Below are 15,281 nucleotides of genomic sequence, written 5' to 3'. Positions count from 1 at the left end.
ATTTTATAAACATTCCCAGTTTTAATCAGATGAACCTGCTAATAAAGATGTTAATGTTCACGTTACCCAGGGCTCGAATTACATCGGGGCTTTCAGGGGAGCCTTATTTTCTGAAGTTTTCATGAAGAATTTTAATGAGAAACAAGGACATAAAGAGACGCCTGGTGTTGTCACCACAGAAACAACCTGTAAGACCAAGATCATTAAAATAAGCATCAGTGACGAAGAACTCAGACTGCAGATAAAATCTCATGTTTTAATCAGCATCATCATCAGCTGCCTGGAAACAGTCTGTGGACCCAAAACGTCTGACAACAGGACACGCAGCGGTGGTGTTCGAGTCCGGCATCACAATGGCAGCGGTGTCCAAGTCCGTCATCACAACGGTGTCCAAGTCCGTCATCAGAACTGTGTCCGAGTCCGTCATCACAACGGTGTCCGAGTCCGTCATCACAACGGTGTCCGAGTCTGTCATCAGAATGGCAGCGGTGTCCGAGTCCGTCATCACAACGGCAGCGGTGTCCGAGTCCGTCATCACAACGGTGTCCGAGTCCGTCATCAGAATGGCGGCGGTGTCCGAGTCCGTCATCAGAATGGTGTCCGAGTCCGTCATCACAACAGTGTCCGAGTCAGTCATCACAACGGTGTCCGAGTCTGTCATCACAACGATGTCCAAGTCCGTTATCACAACTGTGTCCAAGTCCGTTATCACAACGGTGTCCAAGTCCGTCACCACAACGGTGCCGAGTCCGTTATCACAACGGTGTCCGAGTCCGTCATCACAACGGCAGCGGTGTCCGATTCAGTCATCAGAACGGTGTCCGAGTCCGTCATCACAACGGCAGCGGTGTCCCGAGTCCGTCATCACAACGGCAGCGGTGTCCGATTCAGTCATCAGAACGGTGTCCGAGTCCGTCATAACGGTGTCTGAGTCCGTTATCAGAACGGTGTCAGAGTCCGTCATCAGAACAGTGTCCGAGTCCGTCATCAGAACGGTGTCCGAGTCCGTCATCAGAACGGTGTCCGAGTCCGTCATCACAACAGTGTCCGAGTCCGTTCTCACAATGGCAGCGGTGTAGAAGTCCGTCATCAGAACGGCAGCGGTGTCCAAGTCTGTCAGCGCCGGATGGTCCGTCACACTGAGGGGAAGTTAAAAAAAATTAAAAAAAAAAGAAAGAAAGAAAAAAAAGGAGGACACGACAACAGCGGGACAGGAAGTCCAGGCAACTCTGAGGTGTGATGGCAGGAAACAAATTCATGGAGTTAACAGCGAAGACGCGCCTCATAGTTCAGCATCTCCATGGTAACGAGGAATGATGGGAGACAACATGGTGCAGCAGGAAGAAGAGGAGGGTTTCCCCATCATGCTCTTCTCCATCAGATCTCACATATGTGACAGAGGCAGCTCCAGAACCAAAACAGAACCATGAGGAGACCTGGTGCAGAAGTTCAGACCTGGATCAGGTCTTTCCCGGTCTCAGGCGTCTGAGTCATCGCTGCTGTCCCGGCTTATCTCAATCTGCAGTGATGGCAGGTTGTCCAGACGAGACTTCTTCAGCTTGTGGGTCAAAAGCTCCTGTTTCTGTTTGATCATGGCGCCCCACACTCTCTGAAGGGTGGAGTCATCCTCCTCCTCTTCCTCCCCCTCTCCGTCCGCCTGCCGTCCACGCTCCTTCCGTCCTGAGGACGAGGAAGAGAACAGCCCCGCAGAGTGGCCTCCCGCTCGGCACCCGCTCCCATCGTCCTCTCCAGCTCCGAGTCGGCTCCACAGTCCACCTGCAGGTCAGAACCACAACCAGACATCGGTCACTGGGTCAGAACCAGGAATCTGTTTAATAAACGCTTTATAAATATCTCATTAGTCCTGGAAATCCACATTATGACCCATCCTAATGGCTCTTTTCTGGAGTGTGCAGAGCGGTTGGAGTGAGGATTTGTGGGTGCTGCCCCAAACGTCTAAAACGTTAAATATGGCGGTGTAAGTGAGCAGTACAAGACGTAGACAAAATATTTAGCTTTACTGGACTGAAAAAGTTTGTTTAATTTAGCTTGAACATGAAGATCTGTGGTTTCCAGCAGATCTTTTGGTCTGTCTGTCACTCACAGAAACTTCATTTCTTTCACTCTATCAACATTTATACTCTCTATCCCAATTTTAACTTCACTGTTCTCCAACATAAATTCAACATAAATTTTGTTTTGTCCAAATTTAAATTTTGTCAATTTATCGAGTTCCGAGGTGATTTCCTCCATGAGCTGCTCTAAGTTCTTCCTGAGCAGAAAATAGTATCTAAGTCGGCCCCTTTTATTATATTAACTTTTATTACCATATTACTTTGCCCCATTTGAACCATTCCTGAGTCGGCTACCAACTTCCTGAATGTATAGTCAGGTCCAGCCGATAAACGGAGAGTCCTCAGGAACAATGTCGTACTCCGGGTTCGAGGGGTCAAGCCAAGTTTCCGTTAAAGCAAAAACGTTACAGGTGTTAATCTCCCGTTGAAACGCCGTCCTGCTCCAAAGTTCTTCCAGCTTGTTGTCCAACGACTGAACATTTGACAGAAGAATACTCAGTAGAGGAGGGCGACTCCTCACCTGGACCAGGACTCCACCTCGTGATCCTCTTTTCCTCCGCCGCTCAGGTACAATAACAGGTAGGCGCTGCCATGGAGATTCCCCGCTGTAAGCTGGTGGCGATAAAAAGTTTTTTCCACCACTGACCTGATGCATAGTAATTTATCTCTATTATACTGTATGATAAGCTCACTGTAGCAGGTTGCATAACTAAGAAAAGAATAAATAATAAGAAGAATAAATACGGAATGAATAATGTTGGGGAGAGAGCTTGAGACCCAGCAGCCATCATCAGCGCTATCTTCAACAGTTTATAAAAACGGTAGTGTAGGGGATAATGCCCACCGAGGTGGCCATCATCAGAAATAATGGATGACGCGGAGCTTATACCATGGTCATGTACAAAAGAAAAAACATTTTAAATTATTAATGCATTAATATTGTTTTTTTAAACGTTAAAATCCTAAGTTATTCACAAGAAGCGGCTGAGTGGACTATTTCGTTGTGACGTGTTGCTAAGGTAACCGGCTCTGACACAGAACCTGCAGCTCGTTGGCTGCAGTTATGTTACGTAACACACACATTTCAGAGGGCGGGTGCAGCACTTACAGCTGGTGTGTGTCCAGAGGATGATGCCACATTTTGTTTCAAACAGTCACAGATCGTTTCCTACATGTTCAATAAGCCTGCAGGCTGCTCTGATCTGGAGCGTCTGCAGCCCGGTGTCTGAGTTTCTGTTGCCACGGTTACCAACTACCGTACAGTCAGGGCAGTAATTTACAGCAATATTTGACCGGAACTTCTTTCATAGGTGTCCATTATTACTTTGTAATGGACACCCGCCAGCCAGTCAGATGTTATTCACCCAGACCATGGTATAAAAGAAAAATATATATATGGCTGTAGAACCTGAAGCTTTAAATCCCAGTATAAACCAGTCCGTAGAAGCTTTTAATCCCAGTATAAACCAGTCCGTAGCAGCTTTTAATCCCAGGAAAAACCAGTCTGTAGCAGCTTTTAATCCCAGTATGAACCAGTCTGTAGCAGCTTTTAATCCCAGTATGAACCAGTCCGTAGCAGCTTTTAATCCCAGTATAAACCAGTCTGTAGCAGCTTTTAATCCCAGTATGAACCAGTCCGTAGCAGCTTTTAATCCCAGGATGAACCAGTCTGTAGCAGCTTTTAATCCCAGTATGAACCATTCCGTAGCAGCTTTTAATCCCAATAGAAACCAGTCTGTAGCAGCTTTTAATCCCAGAATGAACCAGTCTGTAGCAGCTTTTAATCCCAGGATAAACCAGTCTGTAGCAGCTTTTAATCCCAGTATGAACCAGTCCGTAGCAGCTTTTAATCCCAGGATGAACCAGTCTGTAGCAGCTTTTAATCCCAGTATGAACCATTCCGTAGCAGCTTTTAATCCCAATAGAAACCAGTCTGTAGCAGCTTTTAATCCCAGAATGAACCAGTCTGTAGCAGCTTTTAATCCCAGGATAAACCAGTCTGTAGCAGCTTTTAATCCCAGTATGAACCAGTCCGTAGCAGCTTTTAATCCCAGGATAAATCAGTTTGTAGCAGCTTTTAATCCCAGTATAAACCAGTCTGTAGCAGCTTTTAATCCCAGCATAAACCAGTGTGTAGCAGCTTTAAATCCCAGTATAAACCAGTCTGTAGCAGCTTTAAATCCCAGTATAAACCAGTCTGTAGCAGTTTTTAATCCCAGTATAAACCAGTCTGTAACAGCTTTTAATCCCAGTATAAACCAGTCTGTAGCAGCTTTTAATCCCAGTATAAACCAGTCTGTAACAGCTTTTTAATCCCAGTATAAACCAGCCTGTAACAGTTTTTAATCCCAGTATAAACCAGTCTGTAGCAGATTTTAATCCCAGTATAAACCAGTCTGTAACAGCTTTTAATCCAAGTATAAACCAGTCTGTAGCAGCTTTTAATCCCAGTGTAAACCAGTCTGTAGCAGATTTTAATCCCAGTATATACCAGTGTGTAACAGATTTTAATCCCAGTGTAAACCAGTCTGTAGCAGCTTTTAATCCCAGTGTAAACCAGTCTGTAGCAGATTTTAATCCCAGTGTAAACCAGTCTGTAGCAGCTTTTAATCCCAGTATAAACCAGCCTGTAACAGTTTTTAATCCCAGTATAAACCAGTCCGTAGCAGCTTTTAATCCCAGTATAAACCAGTCTGTAGCAGCTTTTAATCCCAGTATAAACCAGTCTGTAGCAGCTTTTAATCCCAGTATAAACCAGTCTGTAACAGCTTTTAATCCCAGTATAAACCAGTCTGTAGCAGCTTTTAACCCCAGTATAAACCAGTCTGTAGCAGCTTTTAACCCCAGTATAAACCAGTGTGTAGCAGCTTTTAATCCCAGTATAAACCAGTCTGTAGCAGCTTTTAACCCCAGTATAAACCAGTGTGTAGCAGCTTTTAATCCCAGTATAAACCAGTCCGTAGCAGCTTTTAATCCCAGTATAAACCAGTCTGTAGCAGCTTTAAATCCCAGTATAAACCAGTCCGTAGCAGCTTTTAATCCCAGTATAAACCAGTTTGTAGCAGCTTTTAATTCCAGTATAAACCAGTCTGTAGCAGCTTTAAATCCCAGTATAAACCAGTCCGTAGCAGCTTTTAATCCCAGTATAAACCAGTTTGTAGCAGCTTTTAATTCCAGTATAAACCAGTCTGTAGCAGCTTTAAATCCCAGTATAAACCAGTCCGTAGCAGCTTTTAATCCCAGTATAAACCAGTTTGTAGCAGCTTTTAATTCCAGTATGAACCAGTCTGTAGCAGCTTTTAATCCCAGTATAAACCAGTCCATAGCAGCTTTAAATCCCAGTATAAACCAGTCCGTAGCAGCTTTTAATCCCAGTATAAACCAGTCTGTAGCAGCTTTAAATCTCAGTATAAACCAGTCTGTAGCAGCTTTAAATCCCAGTATAAACCAGTCTGTAGCAGCTTTTAATCCCAGTATAAACCAGTCTGTAGCAGCTTTTAATCCCAGTACAAACCAGTCCGTAGCAGCTTTTAATCCCAGTATAAAACAGTCTGTAGCAGCTTTAAATCCCAGTATAAACCAGTCTGTAGCAGCTTTAAATCTCAGTATAAACCAGTCTGTAGCAGCTTTAAATCCCAGTATAAACCAGTCTGTAGCAGCTTTAAATCTCAGTATAAACCAGTCTGTAGCAGCTTTTAATCCCAGTATAAACCAGTCCGTAGCAGCTTTAAATCCCAGTATAAACCAGTCCGTAGCAGCTTTTAATCCCAGTATAAACCAGTCTGTAGCAGCTTTTAATCCCAGTATAAACCAGTGTGTAGCAGCTTTTAATCCCAGTATAAACCAGTCCGTAGCAGCTTTTAATCCCAGTGTAAACCAGTCTGTAGCAGCTTTTAACGCCAGTATAAACCAGTGTGTAGCAGATTTTAATCCCAGTATAAACCAGTCCGTAGCAGCTTTTAATCCCAGTATAAACCAGTCTGTAACAGCTTTTAATCCCAGTATAAACCAGTCTGTAGAAGCTTTTAACCCCAGTATAAACCAGTGTGTAGCAGATTTTAATCCCAGTATAAACCAGTCCGTAGCAGCTTTTAATCCCAGTATAAACCAGTCCGTAGCAGCTTTTAATCCCAGTATAAACCAGTGTGTAGCAGCTTTTAATCCCAGTATAAACCAGTCCGTAGCAGCTTTTAAGCCCAGTATAAACCAGTCTGTAACAGCTTTTAATCCCAGTATAAACCAGTCTGTAGCAGCTTTTAACCCCAGTATAAACCAGTCCGTAGCAGCTTTTAATCCCAGTATAAACCAGTCTGTAGCAGCTTTCAACCCCAGTATAAACCAGTGTGTAGCAGATTTTAATCCCAGTATAAACCAGTCCGTAGCAGCTTTTAATCCCAGTATAAACCAGTCCGTAGCAGCTTTTAATCCCAGTATAAACCAGTCTGTAACAGCTTTTAATCCCAGTATAAACCAGTCCGTAGCAGCTTTTAATCCCAGTATAAACCAGCAGAATTTATTACTAACAGAACTTTGTAGAAACACCGTCATACCAGACTTCCTGTCTTTGGATGAGTTGGAGTATAGGCTTCTGTTGTCCTGACTGGCCACGCCCAGTCTGCGATGCACGTCTCTGATTGGCTCTCTGACTGGAGACGAATCTCGTGGAGTCACGGGGGAGGCAGAGCGGCGTCTGTCTGGGGAGTAGCGTCGCTTCCCGAGCCGCTGCCTGACGTCTGGGGACAGCATCACAGAGTCAGAGAGAACTGGGTGGGCCTGCATCGGTCCGAACCTGGACAACAGCTCACCTGTCTTCCCGTCGCCAGCCATGGGGGGGCGCTGTCTCTGCTGAGAGGTTCCCTGACGCTTCTCCTCCAGCAGCTGCCGGACGTCCGTCACCTTGGGGGGGGGGGAGGATTTGGTGCGGCTCTGTGATCCCGACGTTCCGATCCGGTTTCTGTTGGAGACAAGCAGAATGAACCTGATGAGGATCAATACATCGATACCAATGATCGGTGGTCCATGGCTCAGAACCAATCAGATCTCTATGAACAAGGAGAATGGAGGAGAAGATTTATTTGTTTGTTTTAAGTTTTGACGCTCACTCTGCTGTGATTGGTCAGCTACTGTGGTCTGACCAGGCCCCGCCTACTGTTTGTTTAAGTGTCTGTCAGGTCCTGGAGTGTGATGTCATGGGTGGGTGATCAGCTGACCTGATGGTCTTCAGGTGGCTCTCCAGCTCGTCGGCATACATGGTCATCTTCTTGCTCTTCTTGGGCGACGGAGTAGAGATCATCTTCAGCTCCAGGTCGTAGTCCATCTCGTCTGACTCCGACCATGGAGACGGGGACCGCTCTGCCCGGCCATGAAGCCCCGCCCCCAGCGAGCGCGAGGTCCCGCCCCGCTCCCTGTACTCTACCACTCTGTCGTCCGAGTCCATGTCCTCGTCTCCGTGCTCTTCCTCTTCCTCCTCCTCCTCCTCCTTGATGGGCTCCTCGGGCAGGTTGACGAGGTCAGCTGAGGAAGACATCCTGATTATGTCACTTCCTCAAACTGATTTAGATCAGCTGATTCCTGGCTGTGTGTGTTCTTACCGGAGTGTCGGTGTGTGTATGGCGGTGTGTGTCCCATGCTGTCTCCAATTAGAGGCTTCTTGCTCTTGATGACGTCTCTCTGGATGCGGCGGTTGTGATACCTCCTCTTCCTGAGCACAGAGACCGAGATGATCATGTTGATCCAGCCACACATCACCACCCACATAAGTGAAGAAAGTAGAGACTAGAAATCGACTAATTATCACAGACAAATTTCTACATGTTCAACATGAATTTCTGGAAGTAACTCGTAGCGCTGACATTAGTAAAAAAGCCAAACGCACACATATCGAAACATTCTGTGCTTTCTGACATGAGTGACAAACTGAACCAACTTTGGCTCAGAACACTCAGTTGTCATAGCAACGTTAATGATCAGACTCAGTTCTGTGTTCTGGAATCTCTCTCACACACACACACACACACACACAGTGACACATGGCAACAACATCCTACATTAATGAACCAAGCACACACACACACCTCTATGGGACGCTGTGAGGACATGTCAGAAACATTATTCCATATAAACCTAAACGTCTTCCTTGTGCTCGTCAGCTGATCCGGATTTCTAAGTAAAATATTTCATCATGGCTGCTTGTAGAACCCGGATCCTCCTTTTTCTGTCAGGCTCCTTATAGAAAGAATTTTTCCTTGTGGGAATAATCAAGTCCCACTTCTCTGGTCTGTTCTGGCCCAAAGAAAGAACCCAGGAATTTGACTTCTATGAACTCGCATGAGGAGAATACACTCACCACCAGGGGGAGGTATAGGCTCAACAACAGGATATGGAGTTTTTTTCTATTTACACATTTCTTGTATTCACAGTTTCCTGTTTGTATCTTCTGATGTGGATCGATATGCTGATCAGACCTTACAGAAAACCCGACCCTTTCCTCGGCTTCACTCCATCTTCTAGAAACAATAGATTTCTGACATTAAACTAACAGATGAAGCTGGAACGATGTTTCAGCCTCTCAGATCTGCAGCTTCCAGACCGGGACAGGTTCTGATGGCTCAGTTTGAGCCTGCAGGTCCAGATCGGTACCGTGAGGAACTGAAAGAAGTCTCACCAGGAGTTGCTGAGGATCCCCTTCATGCCTCCATAGTTGGGGTTTCCGTACTTCATGTAGTACCTGCTGCGGCGGGCGGCCCCGAGCTCCTTCTTATCATCTGGACACAAACACAACAACAAACATCAAGTCTGTGGTTCTGGACCATCGACAGAGTAAACATCAGGTTCTGACTGAGTTCTGAGCCTTCAGGTTCTGGGTCCTGGACACACTGATGGACAGTCTGTTCAAGTTAGCTCCTGTTTACATTTCAGTCTGTCTTCTTTACAACAATAACTGGAAAAACATGGGTGGAAAAATGCTTTATTGAGGTGTCAAACATAGATCCCGGGGGCCGGTTTTACAATAAAAGTAAATGCAATATGGTAATAAAAGTAACTAATGTTGTAATAAGTGTATTATAATAAAAGTAACTGTTTCTCTACTGGAAACCACTGCATGGACTCAGGAAGACTTCTAGAAACCACTGTCTGTGAACACAGTTCACCCTGAAACCCACAAATGCAGGTTAAAGCTCCATCATGCAGAGAAGAAGCCAGATGTGAACAGGATCCAGAAGCAGCTTCTTCCATCTTCTCTGGACCAAAGCTCATTTAAAATGGTCTGAGGCAAAGTGGAAACCTGGATGAAGATGTGAACTAGTTTGTGGAAAGCATGGACGGCGTGTCCTGCAGACTAAAGCGGAGAGGGAGCATCCAGCTTGTTATCAGTGGACAGGTGAAAAGCTGCATCTCTGATGGGATGGGGCTGCATTAGTGGCGTGGGCAGCTTCCACATCTGTGAAGCTCCATCAATGCTGAAAAGTACATGGAGGTTTTAGAGCAACATCTGCTCCCATCCAGACAACGTCTCTTTCAGGGAAGGCCTTGCAGATTTCAGCAAGACGATGCTGAACCACATCCTGCATCCATCACAGCAGCATGGCTTTACAGGAGAAGAGTCTGGCTGCTGAACCACATCCTGCATCCAGGTACTTTTCCAGCCTTTTGTTGCTCCTGTTCCAACTTTTTCCAGACATGTTGCCGCATCAGATTCATATTTTCCATCAAATTGTGAAACTTCTCAGTTTCATCCCGAGATGTTGTTTATCTTCTGGTTAGTGGCTGGTTGGTTCAGTTGGCATAACATCGGTCCCCCATGCAGGAGAGCAGGGTTCAATTCCCCCAGGGGATGGACACTGATGCCTTCCACTTGGGTCCTTGGACAATACCCTTAACGCTACTGCCTAACCCTGGAAGTTACTCTGGATAAAAGCGTCAGCTGAATGACTGGAACGTGATGTTCTACTGGGAATAAAAGATGATGAGATATGTTTTACACACAGACTTGACTTTTATGGAACCGGGTTGTAAAATCCTTCAGTGTGTTCTGGTTCTGGCCCAGCTTCATTCTGATCACCATCCCTTCAGTCAGCTGATCTCAGGTGAGACACACTGAGCGTATGCATGCGTGTGCGTCACCTTGTGTGGCGAAGCGAAGGAACAGCTTGTTTCCTTTGAAGGGTTTGATGGCGGGTCGCAGCTCGTTCCTCAGCAGAGACTCTCTCTCAGCCCGCGTCAGGTCCTCCACCTGACACACACACACACACAACACTGAGTCAAGGATCCATCAACACCTTTGGTTCATGTCTCCATGGTAACCGCTGCTCTACCTGACCACCCTCCACCTTCGGCCGCTGATCCACCTCTCCGTCACTGCTCTTCTTCACTGCCTCCTCATCATCTTCCTCCACCTCACCCTCCTCCTCTTCATCATCTTCATCCTCTGAGCCTCGACCGTGACGAGCTGCGACAGACAGAATCGTTATCCATCATTTACTGCAGCTTAGAGAAGCTGCGACGGTTACTACGGCGCTCCCTCACCTTTGCTCTGCTCACCCAGCTGGTCGCTTGACTCCGTGGCAACGGCTTCCGAGTCAGGCATCCGGCTGGTGTTGATGAGGGCTCGGATGGAGGTGTCATCATCCAACCACACTACGTTACCTAGGAGACGGTCACCCAGTTTACCTCCCCTTATTTTTGGCACAAAACTGATCATGTTTTATTCTAAAAGGTTTCCAGACAGGCGGAGAGGAGCCAGGTAACCATGGTAACAGTAACCAAGGAACACCCAAGGAAAAATTTTCGATCAGCTCAAAAAAAGTTTAACTCTGAATTGGCCAATGAGAGATGACAGCGTTTCAGTGAAACGGACTGTGACATCACCAGACAGTGGTACTCACAGGAAGTGTCATCGATCCACTCGATGTGGGCCGGAGGGTACTCCTTAAAGTATCCGAAGACGTCCTGCGTACTCATATCGTCCACACCCGTCACGTGGATCGCCTCCATGCGAAGTCTGGTGATGGCTGGGACACCAAGGACATGATTACGTAGAAGGGAAATAAATAAAAGTAGGCAAGGCAAGTACATTTCAAGTACAGGAAAATTTAAAACATTAAAAGCATCACAGCAGGTCGCAGGAAGCAGTAACGTAGTAAAAGGCAACAAATAACAAAAATCACAATAAAATCATTGATTAAAATAGTAGTATGAGAAGTGGTAGAAATACTAGATAAGGAAGAAAAATAAATAAAAGAAGTAAGAGAATAAGAAAACTGTAGAAGCAGTAGTAATAGAATAAGTAGTAGAGGAAGAAATAGAAGACATAGAAGTGATAGAGGTAGTAAACAAATTATTAGTAGAAGTAGTAAATAAGAAGAAGTGGCAAAGGAAGGAGTACTAGAAGAGAGTAAACAGTCAGACTATAATAAACAAGTAAACAAACCAAGTCAGGCTATAATAAACACGTAAACAGACCAAGTCAGGCTATAATAAACACGTAAACAGACCGAGTCAGACTATAATAAACACGTAAACAAACCGAGTCAGACTATAATAAACACGTAAATACCGAGTCAGACTATAATAAACACGTAAACACACCGAGTCAGACTATAATAAACGCGTAAACAAACCGAGTCAGACTATAATAAACACGTAAATACCGAGTCAGACTATAATAAACACGTAAACACACCGAGTCAGACTATAATAAACGCGTAAACAAACCGAGTCAGACTATAATAAACGCGTAAACAAACCGAGTCAGACTATAATAAACACGTAAACAAACCGAGTCAGACTATAATAAACACGTAAACAAACCAAGTCAGGCTATAATAAACACGTAAACAGACCGAGTCAGACTATAATAAACACGTAAATACCGAGTCAGACTATAATAAACACGTAAACAGACCGAGTCAGACTATAATAAACACGTAAACAGACCGAGTCAGACTATAATAAACACGTAAACAAACCGAGTCAGACTATAATAAACACGTAAATACCGAGTCAGACTATAATAAACACGTAAACACACCGAGTCAGACTATAATAAACGCGTAAACAAACCGAGTCAGACTATAATAAACGCGTAAACAAACCGAGTCAGACTATAATAAACACGTAAACAAACCGAGTCAGACTATAATAAACAAGTAAACAAACCGAGTCAGACTATAATAAACAAGTAAACAAGTAAACAAACCGAGTCAGACTATAATAAACATGTAAACAGACCGAGTCAGACTATAATAAACACGTAAACACACCGAGTCAGACTATAATAAATGCGTAAACAAACCGAGTCAGACTATAATAAACGCGTAAACAAACCGAGTCAGACTATAATAAACGCGTAAACAAACCGAGTCAGACTACAATAAACGCGTAAACAAACCAAGTCAGACTATAATAAACGCGTAAACAAACCGAGTCAGACTATAATAAACGCGTAAACAAACCGAGTCAGACTATAATAAACGCGTAAACAAACCGAGTCAGACTATAATAAACGCGTAAACAAACCGAGTCAGACTATAATAAACGCGTAAACAAACCGAGTCAGACTATAAAAAACACGTAAACAAACCGAGTCAGACTATAATAAACACGTAAACAAACCGAGTCAGACTATAATAAACACGTAAACAAACCGAGTCAGACTATAATAAACGCGTAAACAAACCGAGTCAGACTATAATAAACGCGTAAGCAAACCGAGTCAGACTACAATAAACGCGTAAACAAACCGAGTCAGACTACAATAAACGCGTAAACAAACCGAGTCAGACTCTAATAAACACGTAAACAGACCGAGTCAGACTATAATAAACACGTAAACAAACCGAGTCTGACTATAATAAACAAGTAAACAGAAACTACTCCACACCTTTCTTCATGGCGTCTTTATCCAGGAAAACGTTCCTCTGACCGACATTCTCCTCACCATGGAAATGAAACCGTCTTGCTCGCTTCTCTTTCCTCTCGATCGCCTCCTGGTAAACATAAACAGGAAATGACATTAACCTGCTCATCATTCAAAGAACAGCTGACCTGTAGAGATGAATGTGGAAACCTCCTGAAATGTCTGGATGCTGATACATTTTAAAATCCTTTACGTTTTTACCTGATGTCAGATTAAGCTGTCGGAGCAGCCATGATGGAATATTCCATGGGTTGCTATGGTGTTTCCCGCCTGTTTTCAGGCAGCAGCAGTCAGCTGATAGACGAGGAACAGGGCCTCTAACACTCGCTGAAATGATGGCTGATGGCTGGTGAACTAATGAGGGAGTTTTTTAATCTGATGTGGTTTGTAAAGTTTTAATTTCAGGCTAAAGAAACAATTTACATCCTAGTCTGAAGAGAATTAGGAGCTCAGATGTAATGAGAGAAAATCTCATTTTTAGGACGATTTGAGAGGAAACTGTAGCAACAGTCTCGTTTGGGTGAAAGGGGACCGGAATTCCTAACACACCATTTCTGATCCAGCGGCACATTTCTGACATGGTTTCCTAAAACTGCAGGACTAACCTGAAAGGTTTAACTAGAATAATAATAATAACCATGGTGGATTCTGTTTACTACTAGTTTACTACTACCATGGTGCTAGCTGACCCGTCTTTGATCTGGTGGATCTGATGGTAGATGAACATGTTCATAAACAAAGACTTCTCCAGCACAAAGATCAAACTACTGAAAACGTGTAACGGTGTGGTTTTCAGGGGGACTGAGTCCAGGTGAGCGTGCTGGAGTTTTACCTTTGAACTGACATCGATCCCAGTGATGAAGGCTCCGGCCTTGTTCTCGTACCTCCGGCTGGTGTCCTGCAACAGAGACACAGACAGTCTGATTTCACTTCTCATCAGTCTGCTGCAGATGTCCCTGCAAACTGGCATCAACAACCACCTCCAGAACCCTCTGAGAACCCGGTGCTGTGGAGGAGGAAGACCCCAGCCTCGGAGAAAAGTCGGGGCAAAGCAAACTGTGGTTTCTATACCGAAGTTTGGAATTATTTCCAACATTATAGGCTCGTAAGTTTGAACAAGTAACAGCAACACGTGAAGCGTCCTGCAACAAGTGACGAGGTAACAGCTGTCCAGCCACAGCCGTTAGCCGAACCGAACCGAACCGGCTGTTAAACACGCACTGCTGCCGCCGTAGCCACGGGGAGAGCCGGCAGTTCAAGTTCCCATAACCCGCCCCGGCCCACGGTTCCACCGGCAGCGGGAGAAGCCAGCCCTCGGCTTGACGGGGCCTAGTCCGGCCACCTACCGGCAGCAGCTCCTTCAGGGAGCGATTGACGGAGATGTCCTCCGCCTCCAGCTCGCCCTCCTCCACCTCCATCGGTTCAGCCTCGCGCACGTCTCTGTCCGACTCGGAGTCCGAGTCCGAGCGGTCCGAGCCGCTGTCCGGTTTCACCGACACACGCAAGCTGCGCACTGCCGCCATAGTGCTACTGCTGCGAACAACGGCAACTGCGCATGCACCTGCTTTGAACCGGAAATGCTTCGGACTTCTTCGTTGGTGTGATCATAGATATATATGGGTGTGATGGCGATCTGTCTGCCCCTAGCGAATAATAATAATAAAAATAATAATAATAATAATTATTATTATTATTAATTTCCCTGCAAGTAATATAATATATATAATGTATTATAATATATAAACATTATGAAATGAATACCAGTCTATGATGAATATGAATGCATTTATTTAGTCTGTTTTTAAAAATCTTTATTTACACATATTCCTCCAAACAAGAACATAAATAAATTCATAAATATGTACATTACTAGAATGATTTTGACATGTAACATTTTCTGTTACAAGCCAATCTTATTTATTTATAGTTCTAAAGTATATACTAGTTCTTCTAGTTGTTTCAAATTTTTTATAAAGGTGAATTCAGTTATAGTCAGAATAAATGTATTATAAATATAAATCAGGGCACGATGCTTTAACTTTATTGGACGTCCCTCTGTGATGATGTTTTAAGGATTTTTGGGGCGCTTGTAGCGCCTGTAGTCTGAGAAAGATGAGATCAGATCGCTGAATGCTCAGACTATGTAGATTACAGCAACCATTTCTGACTACAAGGATGGACTGGACTTTGGGGATACCTGGAGGTTACATGATGGGCTGATTAAGACGGGGGAACTGGTTACTGTGTGTAGAAATAAACTGACCCAAACAGGGTACTGGTTGTGTTTT

At 44.6% G+C, this 15,281-nt stretch overlaps 2 protein-coding genes across 2 annotated transcripts; both read right to left on the bottom strand.

The window, feature by feature from the left end:
- Positions 1-242: 242 nt before the first annotated feature.
- Positions 243-661, bottom strand: LOC121654579 (clumping factor A-like). The gene is made up of 2 exons (XM_042008789.1): positions 393-661; positions 243-338 (listed from the first exon to the last, which is right to left on the bottom strand). Exons 1-2 carry the CDS (start codon positions 659-661, stop codon positions 257-259), a joined length of 351 nt encoding a protein of 116 aa, XP_041864723.1. The 3' UTR covers positions 243-256.
- ncbp3 (nuclear cap binding subunit 3) lies at positions 243-14,574 on the bottom strand. The gene is made up of 13 exons (XM_042008787.1): positions 14,340-14,574; positions 13,826-13,891; positions 12,958-13,063; positions 10,961-11,086; positions 10,602-10,721; positions 10,391-10,524; positions 10,200-10,308; positions 8,740-8,839; positions 7,667-7,776; positions 7,286-7,589; positions 6,881-7,029; positions 6,626-6,808; positions 243-1,776 (listed from the first exon to the last, which is right to left on the bottom strand). Exons 1-13 carry the CDS (start codon positions 14,514-14,516, stop codon positions 1,478-1,480), a joined length of 1,983 nt encoding a protein of 660 aa, XP_041864721.1. The 5' UTR covers positions 14,517-14,574; the 3' UTR covers positions 243-1,477.
- Between the last annotated feature and the right edge of the window lie 707 nt (positions 14,575-15,281).

This window comes from Melanotaenia boesemani, chromosome 15 (genome assembly GCF_017639745.1).
Source record: "Melanotaenia boesemani isolate fMelBoe1 chromosome 15, fMelBoe1.pri, whole genome shotgun sequence".
NCBI lineage: Eukaryota > Metazoa > Chordata > Actinopteri > Atheriniformes > Melanotaeniidae > Melanotaenia > Melanotaenia boesemani.
The sequence above is the reverse complement of the archived record's forward strand: the minus strand, read 5'-3'. Positions and strand labels throughout refer to the sequence as shown.